The following is an 18,485-nucleotide window of genomic DNA, read 5'->3' as shown; positions in this document are numbered from 1 at the left end:
TGGAGCGGACCTGAGGTGAGGGAGGAGTCAGGTCCCTCTTTCCATGACCGAGTTCCATGTGCTGCTGCTGCTCCCCCATCCTGCTCTGTACAGCCTGCGGGAAAAGATGGGGGGGGGGAGGGGCAAGGTGAGACCTATACTAAAGGCACCTATGGCTGGCTAACCTATACAGGAGGCACCTATGGCTGGCTAACCTATACTGGAGGCACCTATGGCTGGCTAACCTATACTGGAGGCACCTATGGCTAGGTAACCTATACTGGGGGCACCTATAGTTAGCTTAACTATACAGGAGGCACCTACGGCTGGCTAACCTATACTGGAGGCACCTACGGCTGGCTAACCTATACTGGAGGCACCTACGGCTGGCTAACCTATACTGGAGGCACCTACGGCTGGCTAACCTATACTGAAGGCACCTATGGCTGGCTAACCTATACTGGGGGCACTTATGGCTGGCTAACCTATACTGGTCCACCTACAGCTGGTTAATCTACACTGGGCACCTATAGCTGGCTACCTATACTGAGGGGCTAAATATCACATAGCAAATAACATTTTTGAGCCCATGGGGAAAGGAAGGGGCAATTTTAACACCCTTGCCCTGGGTGCAATTTAGCCTAGAAACTGCCCTGGAGCAATGGATGTGGGAAGTGTGTAGAGCTGGGAACTCCTGGACACAGATTTCACCAACCAGAGGCTGCAAGAAAGAGAAGGAATTGATATGGGGTTTACGTCTCCAGTATTGATCAGCCAATTAAATGTAACTTTGGAGAGAGCGACCTTTTCATTGTATCCACACAGAGGAGGATCAGACCAGTCATCCCAGGAAATATTATAGTCTGCGTGACGTGGTGACATCACAGAGGCGTCAGCTGTACGGGGAATCCTATAGGCCGGGCAGGATTGTCACAGGAGGAGGCGGTCACCAACACATCAGGGATTAAAGCGGTCACATTCATGTTCCGACTCTGTGGAGGAAGGTGCAGCTCCTGGACTGACTGGCTCCTGAATTCTGCTGTCATTTTATTCCCACAGTCATAGGATGGAACTCCAGCAGCATCAGGAGGAAGATGGAGGTGAAATGGTGGCAGATGTGACGATATTCCCTCCATCCTCTGCTTCTGTATGGCCTCTCCTGCAATATATAATGCAATACGAGCCGTCACTTCCTGTATAGAATGATGTCACTTCCTGTCAGACAAGGAACAAGCAATACTGTTTTATCTGTCTTGCCTGCTGCATGTACGGCCCACTCCTCTCTCCCTCTAACACAACAGGCTACTCAGCTGGAGACATACAAAGTTTCTGTACATCACTTGCTCTGAAAACCATACAGATCACTGACACATATAACAGAGAGTCAGTATGTAGAGAAACATTGTGCCTCAGAATAATAACATACAGCAATTAGTAGCAATAGCTTCCAAATACACATATGGCATTGGCGGTAACAGCCAGTCCTGAATTCCTCCAGAAACGTTAGTATTAGACCGAAGCTTATGGAGGAATCTGGGCCTGGCGGTGCTGGTAATGCCACGCGTGTGCTGGGAAGGTGCAGTCAGTCTTATATTGGCCTGGAGGTGCTGGTAATGCCACGCGTGTGCTGGGAAGGTACGGTCTGTCTTATATTGGCCTGGCAGTGCTGGTAATGCCACGCGTGTGCTGGGAAGGTGCAATCAGTCTTATATTGGCCTGGCGGTGCTGGTAATGCCACGCCTGTGCTGGGAAGGTGCAGTCAGTCTTATATTGGCCTGGCGGTGCTGGTAATGCCACGCGTGTGCTGGGAAGGTGCAGTCAGTCTTATATTGGCCTGGCGGTGCTGGTAATGCCACACGTGTGCTGGGAAGGTACGGTCAGTCTTATATTGGCCTGGCGGTGCTGGTAATGCCACACGTGTGCTGGGAAGGTGCAGTCAGTGTTATATTGGCCTGGCGGTGCTGGTAATGCCACGCGTGTGCTGGGAAGGTGCAGTCAGTGTTATATTGGCCTGGCGGTGCTGGTAATGCCACGCGTGTGCTGGGAAGGTGCAGTCAGTTGGTCTTATATTGGCCTGGCGGTGCTGGTAATGCCACGCGTGTGCTGGGAAGGTACGGTCAGTCTTATATTGGCCTGGCGGTGCTGGTAATGCCACACGTGTGCTGGGAAGGTACAGTCAGTCTTATACTGGCCTGTCGGTGCTGGTAATGCCACGCGTGTGCTGGGAAGGTGCAGTCAGTTGGTCTTATATTGGCCTGGCAGTGCTGGTAATGCCACGCGTGTGCTGGGAAGGTGCAGTCAGTCTTATATTGGCCTGGCAGTGCTGGTAATGCCACGCGTGTGCTGGGAAGGTGCAGTCAGTCTTATATTGGCCTGGTAGTGCTGGTAATGCCACGCGTGTGCTGGGAAGGTGCAGTCAGTTGGTCTTATATTGGCCTGGCAATGCTGGTAATGCCACGCGTGTGCTGGGAAGGTGCAGTCAGTTGGTCTTATATTGGCCTGGCGGTGCTGGTAATGCCACGCGTGTGCTGGGAAGGTGCAGTCAGTCTTATATTGGCCTGGCAGTGCTGGTAATGCCACGCGTGTGCTGGGAAGGTGCAGTCAGTCTTATATTGGCCTGGTAGTGCTGGTAATGCCACGCGTGTGCTGGGAAGGTGCAGTCAGTTGGTCTTATATTGGCCTGGCAATGCTGGTAATGCCACGCGTGTGCTGGGAAGGTGCAGTCAGTTGGTCTTATATTGGCCTGGCAGTGCTGGTAATGCCACACGTGTGCTGGGAAGGTGCAGTCAGTTGGTCTTATATTGGCCTGGCAATGCTGGTAATGCCACGCGTGTGCTGGGAAGGTGCAGTCAGTTGGTCTTATATTGGCCTGGCGGTGCTGGTAATGCCACGCGTGTGCTGGGAAGGTGCATTCAGTGGGTCTTATATTGGCCTGGCAATACTGGTAATGCCACGCGTGTGCTGGGAAGGTGCAGTCAGTCTTATATTGGCCTGGCCGTGCTGGTAATGCCACGCGTGTGCTGGGAAGGTACAGTCAGTGTTATATTGGCCTGGCAGTGCTGGTAATGCCACGCGTGTGCTGGGAAGGTACGGTCAGTCTTATATTGGCCTGGCAGTGCTGGTAATGCCACGCGTGTGCTGGGAAGGTACGGTCAGTCTTATATTGGTCTGGCAGTGCTGGTAATGCCACGCGTGTGCTGGGAAGGTGCAGTCAGTCTTATATTGGCCTGTCGGTGCTGGTAATGCCACGCGTGTGCTGGGAAGGTACGGTCAGTCTTATATTGGCCTGGCAGTGCTGGTAATGCCACGCGTGTGCTGGGAAGGTACGGTCAGTCTTATATTGGTCTGGCAGTGCTGGTAATGCCACGCGTGTGCTGGGAAGGTGCAGTCATTGCTCTTATATTGGCCTGGCAGTGCTGGTTATGCCACGCGTGTGCTGGGAAGGTACAATCAGTTGGTCTTATATTGGCCTGGCAGTGCTGGTAATGCCACGCGTGTGCTGGGAAGGTGCAGTCAGTCTTATATTGGCCTGGCGGTGCTGGTAATGCCACACGTGTGCTGGGAAGGTACAGTCAGTCTTATACTGGCCTGTCGGTGCTGGTAATGCCACGCGTGTGCTGGGAAGGTGCAGTCAGTTGGTCTTATATTGGCCTGGCAATGCTGGTAATGCCACGCGTGTGCTGGGAAGGTGCAGTCAGTCTTATATTGGCCTGGCAGTGCTGGTAATGCCACGCGTGTGCTGGGAAGGTGCAGTCAGTTGGTCTTATATTGGCCTGGCGGTGCTGGTAATGCCACGCGTGTGCTGGGAAGGTGCAGTCAGTGGGTCTTATATTGGCCTGGCCGTGCTGGTAATGCCACGCGTGTGCTGGGAAGGTGCATTCAGTGGGTCTTATATTGGCCTGGCAATGCTGGTAATGCCACGCGTGTGCTGGGAAGGTGCAGTCAGTCTTATATTGGCCTGGCGGTGCTGGTAATGCCACGCGTGTGCTGGGAAGGTACAGTCAGTCTTATATTGGCCTGGCGGTGCTGGTAATGCCACGCGTGTGCTGGGAAGGTGCAGTCAGTCTTATACTGGCCTGGCGGTGCTGGTAATGCCACGCGTGTGCTGGGAAGGTGCAGCCAGTCTTATATTGGCCTGGCAGTGCTGGTAATGCCACGCGTGTGCTGGGAAGGTGCAGTCAGTTGGTCTTATATTGGCCTGGCAGTGCTGGTAATGCCACGTGTGTGCTGGGAAGGTGCAGTCAGCTGGTCTTATATTGGCCTGGCGGTGCTGGTAATGCCACGCGTGTGCTGGGAAGGTACAATCAGTGTTATATTGGCCTGGCAGTGCTGGTAATGCCACGCGTGTGCTGGGAAGGTGCAGTCAGTTGGTCTTATATTGGCCTGGCAGTGCTGGTAATGCCACGTGTGTGCTGGGAAGGTGCAGTCAGTTGGTCTTATATTGGCCTGGCAGTGCTGGTAATGCCACGCGTGTGCTGGGAAGGTACAATCAGTGTTATATTGGCCTGGCAGTGCTGGTAATGCCACGTGTGTGCTGGGAAGGTACAGTCAGTTGTCTTATATTGGTCTGGCAGTGCTGGTAATGCCACGCGTGTGCTGGGAAGGTACGGTCAGTCTTATATTGGCCTGGCAGTGCTGGTAATGCCACGCGTGTGCTGGGAAGGTACAGTCAGTGTTATATTGGCCTGGCGGCAGGGCCGGACCGAGGCAGAGGCAAGAGAGGCTCCAGCCTCAGGGCGCAGTGCAGGTGGGGGCGCAAAATTCACTCAGCTATCATTCCCTTATTGTGTTTGAAGCAGAGAGAAATAAGAAAAGGGGATACATGGCATTGACTGAAAGCCAGATAACTAGAGATTAAGGTGTTGGGGAGGTTGTGGGCCCTGTGGCACCTCTTAGTCTAATAGCAATCAGTGTGTGACGGCTCGGGTGGGAGGGATGGAGGGGCGCACTTTAGTGTCTCAGCCTTGGGTGCTGGAGGACCTTGTCCCGGCTTTGCCTGGCGGTGCTGGTAATGCCACGCGTGTGCTGGGAAAGTGCAGTCAGTCTTATATTGGCCTGGCAGTGCTGGTAATGCCACGCGTGTGCTGGGAAGGTACAGTCAGTCTTATATTGGCCTGGCAGTGCTGGTAATGCCACGCGTGTGCTGGGAAGGTACAGTCAGTCTTATATTGGCCTGGCAGTGCTGGTAATGCCACGCGTGTGCTGGGAAGGTACAGTCAGGTGGTCTTATATTGGCCTGGTGGTGCTGGTAATGCCACGCGTGTGCTGGGAAGGTACGGTCAGTCTTATATTGGCCTGGCAGTGCTGGTAATGCCACGCGTGTGCTGGGAAGGTACAGTCAGTCTTATATTGGCCTGGCAGTGCTGGTAATGCCACGCGTGTGCTGGGAAGGTACAGTCAGTTGGTCTTATATTGGCCTGGCCGTGCTGGTAATGCCACGCGTGTGCTGGAAAGGTACATATGTCAAACCAACCACAGACATGAATCCCCCATATACCGCACCACACCAATATATATCAAATATAAGGAGCTTTATTGTTCACATAATTGCGCAAGAAAATATAAAACCAATTAAAAACAATCTCCAGATTGACTCTGATATATAGAGAGCCAATGCCACTCCCAAGTGCCCAGTGAGAGGTGCAGACCACAGTCGGCTGTGGTCTGCACCTCTCACTGGGCACTTGGGAGTGGCATTGAGTCACGTTTGAATATAATTCGCCACTGAATTGATGTTGTTGTGACATCTAAGTGTATTATGTCAACATTGGCCTGTATGGTTGGAATATTCCCCCGTTCTTATATATTTTGCTTTTTCTTCTGTTTGTTTTAAAGTGGACCCAAATTAAAAATACAAGATTTCAGAAATAAAATCTATTTTCTAAATTATAATAATAAATAGCAGCCTTTTTCGGTTGCATGATGACAAATATAAAATATTTTACATTTATTGTAGGAAACCCTCCCTTCCTTTCAAATTGCCGGACAAAATCCGGCAAACTGTGGTGTCCAGCAATGGAGGAATTGCTAATGGCTGCCCCCAGTATAACCCTATTTATGAAAAGAGAAGGGTGAAAAGCATGCACTGAAATGCTCATAGGCTTGAAGGAGTGTTTATTTATCTTTGTATGTGTCAGAGTGGTGCAACTAAATATTTTTAATTAAAAAAAATGTTTGGTTTGGGTCCGCTTTAAGTAACATTCTATTCGGATTTCTGGGAAATATTGGATCGAATCTCCTTGACAAGCATCTGGATTTGAATCATGGGATCGATTGGCCTGTTCGTTCTTACAAGAATAGTTCCTATTATTAAATGTATTCTGAATTGTTGGGCCACAGATTATTATGGAGAGTATAAATATATGTGTAATTGCTGGATGTCTCTCCATCCTTTGTGATGTGTGTCATATACTTTTGCACCACTAGAGACCCTCAGTATCTTAGTCTCAGAGCTGGATGAGCTTGTTTGTTCATTATTAGTGACTAGCCAACCCGCGTCGTAGCATACGCCGCATCTATCTATCTAATAGAGTACGTGCCTCAACCTTGAAGCAAGAAGAAGTAGGCTTTCCATGAGAAAATGTATGCGTGCTCAAACACCAAGTTTAACCCTAGCAAGTCTGGCTTTGCAAATCCGGCCTAATTGGCTATTCATGAGGCAATGCTCATGCAAATATGCATTAGCTTTCGCATGCCAAACTATGCAGGGTCCAAAAACCAATACCGCAAAGCGATCGCCCTGCGGGAATTAGTTCATGCTACATTAGCACTATCCAGGAGCGCCACAGGGAGGATTCCGAATGCCCCCATACAACCGGGGGACTGCGGGGTCCCAGGCTCTCCCACTGCCTGGGAACCACAGCGGCACCCCGGAGGGGGAGGCTGGGTGGCACAGCTGCACACCCCCCCCAAGTGTGGTCAGCGCCGGGGAGAGCCATCCGCACCCACCTCCCAATATTAAAAACAGGCACTTACCTTAACGTCCATTGCGTTCTGCAACATGCACATTAACTTGGGGGCACCACATGAGAAAGGAGTGAAGCATGGGTCACCCCGAGCTTTAGAGCTCAGGGCTGGCTCACATACAACACTCCGGGGTGGGGGGAGGACAGGCGCAGACAACTCACTCCAGGGCTCACACCACCAGAGCAAGCCATCCACCACCTGCCTCCAAAGGATACAACTGCAAAAAATGCTTTCCATGAGAAAAATTTTGCGTGCTCAAACACCAAGTTTAACCCTAGCAAGTCTGGCTTTCCAAATCTGGCCTAATTGGCTATTCATGAGGCAATGCTCATGCAAATATGCATTTGCTTTCGCATGCCAAACTATGCAGGGTCAAAAAACCAATACCGCAAAGCGCTCTCTCGCTGCCTGGGAACCACAGCGGCACCCCGGAGTGGGAGGCTGGGTGGCGCAGCCGCCCCCCTTCCCCAAGCGTGGCCAGCGCTGGGGAGAGCCGTCCGCACCCACCTCCTAATATTAAAAACAGCCACTTACCTTAACGTCCATTGGGTTCTGCTACATGCGCATTAATTTTCTCATGGAAAGCATTTTGTGCAGTTTGTATCCTTTGGAGGCAGGTGGTGGATGGCTTGCTCCGGTGGTGTGAACCCTGGAGTGAGTGCGCCTGTCTTCCCCCCCCCCCCCCCTCTGGAGTGCTGTATGTGAGCCAGCCCTGAGCTCTAAATCTCGGGGTGACCCATGCTTCTCTCCTTTCTCATGTGGTGCCCCCAAATTAATGCGCATGTAGCAGAACGCAATGGACGTTAAGGTAAGTGCCTGTTTTTAATATTGGGAGGTGGGTGCAGACGGCTCTCCCCGGCGCTGGCCACACTTGGCCCCCCCATGGAAACCACAGCGCCACCCAGCCTCCCCCTCCGGGGTGCCGCTGTGGTTTCCAGGCAGTGAGAGAGCATGGGACCCTGCAGTCCCCAGTTGTATAAAAAGGGGGCATTGGGAATCCTCCCCGTGCCGCTCCTGGAGGCCTGGAGCACACCAAAAACTGCTAGCAGATCCGCAAAATGCTAGCAGATTTTGAAACATTTTTTCTTATTTTTCTGTAGCATTTCACCTAGCATTTTGCGGTTTTGTAAAGCGTTTTTGGTGTAGTAGATTTCATATATTGTTACAGTAAAGCTGTTACTGAACAGCTTCTGTAACAAAAACGCCTGCAAAACCGCTCTGAACTGCCGTTTTTCAGAGCGGTTTGCGTTTTTCCTATACTTTACATTGGAGGCAGAAACACCTCCGCAATCCAAAAAATGCCTCACCTCGGGAGTATGCGTTTCAGCAAAACGCCTCCCGCTCTGGTGTGCACCAGCCCATTGAAATACATTACCCAAGCGTATCCGCAGCCGCAAGCGGATCGCAAAACGCTTCCGAACCGCTCTGGTGTGCACTAAGCCGGATAGTGCTAATGTAGCATGTAGCAGGGTGACTGCTTTGTGGTATTGGTTTGTGCATCTAGGGTAAGGCCTCTTTTCCATGGACTGTTGATAGGCAGTGAAATGCCTCTCAAACTCTCACAACTGCTCACTGCTGCCTGGTAACTGCTTGCTGCTGCCTGGTAACTGCTTGCTGCTGCCTGGTAACTGCTTGCTGCTTCCTGGTAACTGCTTGTTGCTGCCTGGTATCTGCTCACTGCTGCCTGGTAACTGATCGCTGCTGCCTGGTAACTGCTCGCTGCTGCCTGGTAACTGCTCGCTGCTGCCTGGTAACTGCTCGCTGCTGCCTGGTAACTGCTCGCTGCTGCCTGGTAACTGCTCGCTGCTGCCTGGTAACTGCTCGCTGCTGCCTGGTAACTGCTTGTTGCTGCCTGGTAACTGCTCACTGCTGCCTGGTAACTGCTTGCTGAGCACACAGCTCAACAGTCCGTGGAAAAGAGGCCTTAAACTTGGTGTTTGATCACGCATAAATTTTCTCATGCAAAGTACTTCTTCTTCTTGTTTGAAGGTTGAGGCACTTAGTCTATTATTATTAGTGATTAGTGATGTGCATTATACGTGTAAAAATTTGTGGAGATTTGTGATTGGATATATATATGTATATATGTATAAACTTTTGACTATATGTTAATTGTGTATAAAACTTGAATGTATATGTGTTTTTTCTATTTTTCTAATTTGAAGAGATGTGTTCTATCTGGTCGGCTCCTCTCCTATCCGCTCTGGGCTCTCTCTTTCACTTATGCAGTCCAGCGCACTTGCGCGCTTTGTGTTTTGAATTGTTTATAGTTGCCTTGACTACGCTCTGCCCCCCTGACTTGACTGCAGTGCGATGAGACGGAAGGTGCGTTCCATGCGAACGCGACCTTTGCGTCTCAGTGTACGTGGCCACGTACGCTGTGACTGGTTTGACCCGCCCCTTCCGACAACGCACTTCCTATTTATACGGGGGACGCGTAGGCGTCCAATATGCCCGGTAGAAGCCGCTAGAAGCGGCGAATCGCGAAGGCTGAATCTCCCAGGCTGACACCACTCTTCCTCCTCCAGTCCTTTACTCGGTGAGTCTTCTTTGCACACCAACGGTTTGGGTTCATCATCCACTTATTTTCTCTTTTTTTCATTTTCATTTCACTGCTCGGTAACTTTACTGTTTTCAGTGTTGCTATACTTACCAGCTTCATCCACACTTTATGCACTTTATTACCACTCCTGACTAATTTTTCAGGAGTGGCTTCTATGCACATTGCACGTGTCACTTTTCTCATCCGTGTTTCTACTTATGGATTATTGTGGTTGAGTGAAGGGTTAGGCTTTATTTATTTATATATCTATTCATTCATTACTGTATTTCATTACAGCCATTGGCTCTCTATATATCAGTGTCAATCTGGAGATTGTTTTTAATTGGTTTTATATTTTCTTGCGCAATTATGTGAACAATAAAGCTCCTTATATTTGATATATATTGGTGTGGTGCGGTATATGGGGATTCATGTCTGTGGTTGGTTTGACATATTTGCTTCTTTGAATCCTTTCTGCACACACAATTAGGTATTATATTTGCATGAATGAGCTTAGTTACAATTGATACTGGTGCTGCCCATCATTTTGAGGTATGAAGTTGCTGGTAAGGTACAGTCTTATATTGGCCTGGCAGTGCTGGTAATGCCACGCGTGTGCTGGGAAGGTGCAGTCAGTCTTATATTGGCCTGGCAGTGCTGGTAATGCCACGCGTGTGCTGGGAAGGTACAGTCTTATATTGGCCTGGCAGTGCTGGTAATGCCACGCGTGTGCTGGGAAGGTACAGTCTTATACTGGCCTGGCAGTGCTGGTAATGCCACGCGTGTGCTGGGAAGGTGCAGTCAGTTGTCTTATATTGGCCTGGCCGTGCTGCTAATGCCACGCGTGTGCTGGGAAGGTACAGTCAGTCTTATATTGGCCTGGCAGTGCTGGTAATGCCACGCGTGTGCTGGGAAGGTACAGTCTTATATTGGCCTGGCAGTGCTGGTAATGCCACGCGTGTGCTGGGAAGGTGCAGTCTTATATTGGCCTGGCAGTGCTGGTAATGCCACGCGTGTGCTGGGAAGGTGCAGTCAGTTGGTCTTATATTGGCCTGGCCGTGCTGGTAATGCCACACGTGTGCTGGGAAGGTGCAGTCAGTTGGTCTTATATTGGCCTGGCAGTGCTGGTAATGCCACGGCGTGTGCTGGGAAGGTGCAGTCAGTCTTATATTGGCAAGGCAGTGCTGGTAATGCCACGCGTGTGCTGGGAAGGTGCAGTCAGTCTTATATTGGCCTGGCAATGCTGGTAATGCCACGCGTGTGCTGGGAAGGTACAGTCAGTCTTATATTGGCAAGGCAGTGCTGGTAATGCCACGCGTGTGCTGGGAAGGTACAGTCAGTCTTATATTGGCAAGGCAGTGCTGGTAATGCCACGCGTGTGCTGGGAAGGTACAGTCAGTCTTATATTGGCCTGGCAGTGCTGGTAATGCCACGCGTGTGCTGGGAAGGTACAATCAGTGTTATATTGGCCTGGCAGTGCTGGTAATGCCACGCGTGTGCTGGGAAGGTGCAGTCAGTCTTATATTGGCCTGGCGGTGCTGGTAATACCACGCGTGTGCTGGGAAGGTGCAGTCAGTTGTCTTATATTGGCCTGGCGGTGCTGGTAATGCCACGCGTGTGCTGGGAAGGTGCAGTCAGTGGGTCTTATATTGGCCCGGCCGTGCTGGTAATGCCACGCGTGTGCTGGGAAGGTACAGTCAGTCTTATATTGGCCTGGCGGTGCTGGTAATGCCACGCGTGTGCTGGGAAGGTACAGTCAGTCTTATATTGGCCTGGCAGTGCTGGTAATACCACGCGTGTGCTAGGAAGGTGCAGTCACTGGGTCTTATATTGGCCTGGCGGTGCTGGTAATGCCACGCGTGTGCTGGGAAGGTACAGTCAGTCTTATATTGGCCTGGCGGTGCTGGTAATGCCACGCGTGTGCTGGTAAGGTACAGTCAGTCTTATATTGTCCTGGCAGTGCTGGTAATGCCACGCGTGTGCTGGGAAGGTGCAGTCAGTTGTCTTATATTGGCCTGGCAGTGCTGGTATTACCACGCGTGTGCTGGGAAGGTAGGTCAGTCTTATATTGGCCTGGCAGTGCTGGTAATGCCACGCGTGTGCTGGGAAGATGCAGTCAGTCTTATATTGGCCTGGCAGTGCTGGTAATGCCACGCGTGTGCTGGGAAGGTGCAGTCAGTTGCTCTTATATTGGCCTGGCAGTGCTGGTAATGCCACGCGCGTGCTGGGAAGGTACAGTCAGTGTTCTATTGCCCTGGTGGTGCTGGTAATGCCACGCGTGTGCTGGGAAGGTGCAGTCAGTGTTCTATTGCCCTGGCGGTGCTGGTAATGCCACGCATGTGCTGGGAAGGTGCAGTCAGTCTTATATTGGCCTGGTGGTGCTGGTAATGCCACGTGTGTGCTGGGAAGGTACAGTCAGTCTTATATTGGCCTGGCAGTGCTGGTAATGCCACGCGTGTGCTGGGAAGGTACAGTCAGTCTTATATTGGCCTGGCCGTGCTGGTAATGCCACGTGTGTGCTGGGAAGGTGCAGTCAGTTGGTCTTATATTGGCCTGGCGGTGCTGGTAATGCCACGTGTGTGCTGGGAAGGTGCAGTCAGTTGGTCTTATATTGGCCTGGCAGTGCTGGTAATGCCACGTGTGTGCTGGGAAGGTGCAGTCAGTTGGTCTTATATTGGCCTGGCAGTGCTGGTAATGCCACGTGTGTGCTGGGAAGGTGCAGTCAGTTGTCTTATATTGGCCTGGCAGTGCTGGTAATGCCACGCGTGTGCTGGGAAGGTGCAGTCAGTTGGTCTTATATTGGCCTGGCGGTGCTGGTAATGCCACGCGTGTGCTGGGAAGGTGCAGTCAGTTGGTCTTATATTGGCCTGGCAGTGCTGGTAATGCCACGTGTGTGCTGGGAAGGTGCAGTCAGTTGTCTTATATTGGCCTGGCAGTGCTGGTAATGCCACGCGTGTGCTGGGAAGGTGCAGTCAGTTGGTCTTATATTGGCCTGGCGGTGCTGGTAATGCCACGCGTGTGCTGGGAAGGTGCAGTCAGTCTTATATTGGCCTGGCAGCGCTGGTAATGCCACGCGTGTGCTGGGAAGGTGCAGTCAGTCTTATATTGGCCTGGCGGTGCTGGTAATGCCACGCGTGTGCTGGGAAGGTGCAGTCAGTCTTATATTGGCCTGGCAGTGCTGGTAATGCCACGCTTGTGCTGGGAAGGTGCAGTCAGCTGGTCTTATATTGGCCTGGCAGTGCTGGTAATGCAACGCGTGTGCTGGGAAGGTACAGTCAGTTGGTCTTATATTGGCCTGGCAGTGCTGGTAATGCCACGCGTGTGCTGGGAAGGTGCAGTCAGTTGGTCTTATATTGGCCTGGCGGTGCTGGTAATGCCACGCGTGTGCTGGGAAGGTGCAGTCAGTCTTATATTGGCCTGGCAGTGCTGGTAATGCCACGCGTGTGCTGGGAAGGTACAGTCAGTTGGTCTTATATTGGCCTGGCAGTGCTGGTAATGCCACGCGTGTGCTGGGAAGGTGCAGTCAGTCTTATATTGGCCTGGCGGTGCTGGTAATGCCACGCGTGTGCTGGGAAGGTGCAGTCAGTTGGTCTTATATTGGCCTGGCGGTGCTGGTAATGCCACGCGTGTGCTGGGAAGGTGCAGTCAGTCTTATATTGGCCTGGCAGTGCTGGTAATGCCACGCGTGTGCTGGGAAGGTACGGTCAGTCTTATATTGGCCTGGCAGTGCTGGTAATGCCACGCGTGTGCTGGGAAGGTACGGTCAGTCTTATATTGGCCTGGCAGTGCTGGTAATGCCACGCGTGTGCTGGGAAGGTGCAGTCAGTTGGTCTTATATTGGCCTGGCGGTGCTGGTAATGCCACGCGTGTGCTGGGAAGGTGCAGTCAGTTGGTCTTATATTGGCCTGGCGGTGCTGGTAATGCCACGCTTGTGCTGGGAAGGTACGGTCAGTCTTATATTGGCCTGGCAGTGCTGGTAATGCCACGCGTGTGCTGGGAAAGTGCAGTCAGTCTTATATTGGCCTGGCAGTGCTGGTAATGCCACGCTTGTGCTGGGAAGGTACAGTCAGTCTTATATTGGCCTGGCAGTGCTGGTAATGCCACGCGTGTGCTGGGAAGGTACAGTCAGTCTTATACTGGCCTGGCGGTGCTGGAAATGCGCATGGTGTGCTGGGAAGGTACAGCGCCCCGCACCTCCCCTCCAACAACAAAAAAAACACAATGTCCTGTGTCCTGGTTTTCAATAGATTTTCATTATATTTGATGTCTTAATCAGATTGAATCTGTAAAGTATTGTCTTCCCCGCTGGCCAGCCTACTGATCAGAGAATACAGATCGATGCTCCGCCTACAATTCCCATCAGGCTCCGCACAGCTCCTCCTCATCATGGCTGCCAGTGGGTTATACAAGACTCCTCCCCCTCAGACTCCGCCCTGATCAGTATCTCCCCTCTGCAGCTATTATTCTGTACCTGGATGTGCTGAGGCTCTGCTGTCCCTTCTGTGTCTTCATATGGAGGGGGATCCAGGCTGTCTGGTGGGCACTGATCTATTCTCAGTGGTACCGAGAGGTTCATCCTGATTGGTGGATGTGGAGCCGTTCCGGGTGGGAGGAGCCACACCTTCCTCCAGGGCAGACAGAGGGTCAGTTTCAGGAGCTCCATTGCCCTGCACAGCTCTCCTCTCCCTGCAGGGAGTCTGGGGAGATAATACACACTGGTGATTACATAGTCTCCTTACCTGTGCCCCCCCCCCCCCTTAGCGATTCTATGTTCCAGTGTGAACTAAGCCTGAAGGTGCCCACACACTGATCAATGTTCCCTGGGGGATTAGATAACTAATTGAATCTGCCAGAGATCAATGCCCTGACATGGCCACCTGATTGTAATTTTGATCGATTCCCATCCATCAAAATTGTGATTATGCTGGAAAAATTATGGTGCTGGAAGGGGGGGGGGGGCAGGGCAGAGGAGTGGCGGCAGTGATTTGCACATTAGCCTAATAGCCAGTGACGCCCCCCAGCTGATAGTGCTCCCCCCGGGATCCCCTGCACAGTACTCGCAGTGCACTCATCACTCACCTCTCCGGCCACAGCACTCCCTCCAGTCTCTCCTTCCGCCCTCATCCTCCCCAGCACCCGACCTCCGTGACCTGGCAGCATGTTAGGTGAGTGTGTAGATGCCGCTGGGTCAGCAGTATTTGGGAATGGAGACAGGAAGGAGCGCGCTGGCCGGACAGGTGAGTGCATTCTGCTGCCACTAGTACTTTGCAGGGGCCCCGGGGGAGCGCCATCAGCTGGGGGGACCACCAGGCCCTGCTCTGTAATGGTCCTATATGTTTAATGGATTTCAAGCTGAAATCTGTTGAAGATCTACTTGCAGTGAGTGGCAGGAATTGATCAGATTTCGATCAGAGAGGTATCTATCTTCCGGACACGTCAGTGGAAATCTGCTAGTGTGTGGCCACCATAATTGTGAACAGAGATAGGAGTGAGAGGAGGAAGCATTGTGACTGGTTATAATTCTGCCTCACCTGATACACCACAGCGCAGATAATCCCCACCAGCAGCACAGCCAATAGCAGAGCAGCAATGGCCGCCCCATGTGTTCTTCCAGTAGATGAGCTGGGATCTGTCAGAAGAGAGACACACTTTATACAACACATCTGTGTGTGAGATATTACACAGCATACATGTAATGTGTGTATTCTGGGAGGTCATGTGATGTCTGCAATGTCACAAAATGGGCGGAGCTAGCACTTAAAGGACAACTGAAGTGAGGAATATGGAGGTTGCCACATTTACTTTTAAACCATACCAGTTGCCTGGCTGTCATGCTGATCTCTTTGGCTGCAGTAGTGTCTGATTCACACATCTGAAGCAAGCATGCAGCTAATCTTGTCAGATTTGTGTCAGAGCACCTGATCTGCATGCTTGTTCAGGGGTTATGTCTAAAAGTATTAGAGGCAGAGGATCAGCAGGATGCCAGGCAACTGGCATTGCTTAAAATGAAATAAATGTGGTAGCCTCCATATGTTTCTCACTTCAGTTTCCCTTTAAAGATTTAATCCACCATGTATTCTGCTCATCAGAGATTTATTGCAGGCGATATCCTGAGACCGCTGTGTGTCCCTTTATCAAGGCGTAACCTGAAGCCAGCCTGTATCATAAGGAAACAAAGCTAATGGAATCGCAGTGTAACATCTTTGTAAACTGACAAGGATAGTGTGGCAGATAGGAGTTCTGTGTGATATCCAGAGCCTATCAGGTGCTGTACAGAGGAGGGGACAATCCAATTACAGCACAGAGCCACTCACCAGTCAGAGCAGCAAGTATAGCAGCACTTGGGCTGATACACACAATCAGGGCCGGATTTGTACTCTTTACCGCCCTAGGCCACTGTCACCAGCCGCCCTCCTTCAGTATAGGTAGCGAGATGACCCCATCCCCCCTTCCCTCTAGTATAGGCAGCCAGATGCCCCCTCCAGTACACAGGTAGGTTGCCAGATTACTCCTCCCCCCTTTCCCTCCAGTATAGGTAGCCAGATGATTCCCTTAATCCCTCCCCCCCCCCCTTCAGTATAGGTAGCCAGCTCGCCTTCACACTGTAGCAACCATTAGTGTCAGGCAGGTAGCAGCAGAGTACCAAGGTCAGGCGCTCGCCTGATCACCCTGCATTGCAGGATTTGCAAGCTTGCAAATGCTGCACCAGTTTAGCCTGCTGCTTTGGTGCCCTTCCTCCTGTGATGCCCTAGGCCATGGCCTAGGAGGCCTTGGCCTAAATCCGGCCCTGCACACAATGCAATTGTCACAGCAGCTAGCTGACTCTGCCTTATACCCCTCAGAGTGTGTGGCAAGCCATGGTCTATCACACTGTGTGCCTGTGCATTCTGGGAGGTCATGTGACGTCTTACCTGTGTGATCCTCCATAAGGAAAGCATGGAAGAGACAAAATGGGACAATGTCACTATTCTGTGTCACTGATACAACAATCTCCCCCCTCTATACAGGTCACATGATCACCCCAGTACCCGCCCCCTTACCTGTGATCTCCAGCCGGTAGTCCCGGACCTGCTCACTGTCACCGCCCCTCTATACTGGTCACATGATCACCTCAGTACCCACCCCCTTACCTCTGATCTCCAGCCGGTGGTCCCGGACCTCCTCACTGACCGGGTTGGTGACCCTGACCCGGAATGTCCTCTCGGCATCATCTCTCTGCACACTCGGGATAATCAGCGTCCTGTTGTCATCTATCAGCCGGTATCTCTCAGGGAGACGCCCCCCGTCCAGCTCCCAGGTCACATGGCTCTCTTCTCCAGAGAACTGGACAGTCACAGCAATGTCCTCCCCCAGCCGGCTGCTGTTACTGCTTATGTTGTAGATGAGAACCGGATCTGCAATGATCAGGAGAAGGACACGCCCCATCAGTCATGTGACATCAGCACAGAGACATGGGATAGATTGCTAGCTCTTGTGCCCACACTGATCATGTGATCTGCAGCCCCTCCCCCCACATACACTCCCCATCAGTCATGTGTCACCAGCACAGAGACATGGCATAGATTGCTAGCTCTTGTACCCACACTGACCATGTGATCTGCAGCCCCTCCCCCACATACACGCCGCATCAGTCATGTGACACCAGCACAGAGACATGGCATAGATTGCCAGCTCTTGTGCCCACACTGACCATGTGATCTGTAGCCCCTCCCCCACATACACTCCCCATCAGTCATGTGACACCAGCACAGAGACATGGCATAGATTACTAGCTCTTGTGCCCACACTGATTATGTGATCTGCAGCCCCTCCCCCACATAAAGTCAGCAGTGTTACTGGCCTCTATGACATGCGGTATAGCGTCAGCTACCCCCATAGAGTACAATGGAGGTTACAGGGAAGTGTGATGCAGGATATGGACTCTTACCCAGCACACGGATGGATGTAGAGGTCAGGACTTTATCTCCAGCACCCCGATCCCGGACCTCATACACACAGGAGTCTCCCCTCCCAGCCTGGGGGAGGGTCCAGCAGCCCCTCCCCCACATACAGTCACCAGTGTTACTGGCCTCTATGACATGCGGTATAGCGTCAGCTCCCCCCATAGAGTACAATGGAGGTTACAGGGAAGTGTGATGCAGGATATGGACTCTTACCCAGCACACGGATGGATGTAGAGGTCAGGACTTTATCTCCAGCACCCCGATCCCGGACCTCATACACACAGGAGTCTCCCCTCCCAGCCTGGGGGAGGGTCCAGCAGCCGCTGTCTGTGTCCAGGTGGAGTCTGGGGTCCAGTGGTTTAGTGTAGTTGGTGGTACAGTTCAGATGAAGCAGCTCCTCCTCCTCCCCTCCACATCTCCTGGAGAGCAGCAGGGTCGGGAGCTCGTCAGGACACTTCATATCACACCGAGTGATGTCTGATCCGGTCTGTATGTATTCCAGGACTAATAATATAGAAATAAAATGAGAGAGTAAAAAACAAATCTAAGGAAGACATACACAATCGCTTTCACCCACGAGTGTATACTCATATTTTTGGACTTGAAGACACTCCTGACCATAAGACCACCCGAGAGAGGACAAAAACCAGGGTGAAAAAAGTGATACTAAACTTGGTGCGTCCATGGTGCAGAGGCGTCTTGTGGATGTTCTCCATCAATTATTATGTCCCCCTTGTACTACTTGTGTCCTCCAGTCTCTGCCTCTGTCCCCCATGCATCCGCCTCTTTTCCCCATGCATCCGCCTCTTTCCCCCATGCATTCACCTTTGTGTAGTTCTGTGTCCTCTATCGTCGAGGAGAGCTCGGAGGAGGGGAGGGGAGACCACAGAAAGGAGAGAGAGGATAAGGAAAGAGCAGGAAGAGAGCTCAGAGGGGGAGGAGTGGAGGAGAGACCACAGAAAGGAGAGAGAGGATAAGGGAAGAGCAGGAGGAGAGCTCAGAGGAGGGGAGGAGGGGAGGAGAGACCACAGCAAGGAGAGAGAGGATAAGGGAAG

The 18,485-nt window shown here is 51.8% G+C and overlaps 1 protein-coding gene across 1 annotated transcript; it reads right to left on the bottom strand.

The window, feature by feature from the left end:
* Nucleotides 1-601: 601 nt before the first annotated feature.
* Nucleotides 602-17,592, bottom strand: LOC137545300 (uncharacterized). The gene is made up of 5 exons (XM_068266416.1): nucleotides 17,415-17,592; nucleotides 16,618-16,881; nucleotides 15,019-15,116; nucleotides 13,959-14,184; nucleotides 602-1,138 (listed from the first exon to the last, which is right to left on the bottom strand). Exons 1-4 carry the CDS (start codon nucleotides 17,590-17,592, stop codon nucleotides 13,996-13,998), a joined length of 729 nt encoding a protein of 242 aa, XP_068122517.1. The 3' UTR covers nucleotides 602-1,138; nucleotides 13,959-13,995.
* Between the last annotated feature and the right edge of the window lie 893 nt (nucleotides 17,593-18,485).

This window comes from Hyperolius riggenbachi, chromosome 2 (genome assembly GCF_040937935.1).
Source record: "Hyperolius riggenbachi isolate aHypRig1 chromosome 2, aHypRig1.pri, whole genome shotgun sequence".
Taxonomy (NCBI): Eukaryota; Metazoa; Chordata; class Amphibia; order Anura; family Hyperoliidae; genus Hyperolius; species Hyperolius riggenbachi.
This window is presented reverse-complemented; position numbering and strand designations above follow the sequence as displayed.

What these genes read in the sequence shown, in the direction of transcription:
- LOC137545300 (XM_068266416.1), bottom strand. Translation starts at nt 17,592, where the DNA reads ATGGGGGGAGCTGACGCTATACCGCATGTCATAGAGGCCAGTAACACT. An exon ending in TACATCCATCCGTGTGCTGG is followed by an intron (nt 16,882 to 17,414) that starts GTAAGAGTCCAT and finishes TGATCATTGCAG; the next exon opens with ATCCGGTTCTCATCTACAAC. An exon ending in TCTGCGCTGTGGTGTATCAG is followed by an intron (nt 14,185 to 15,018) that starts GTGAGGCAGAAT and finishes TTATCTCCCCAG; the next exon opens with ACTCCCTGCAGGGAGAGGAG.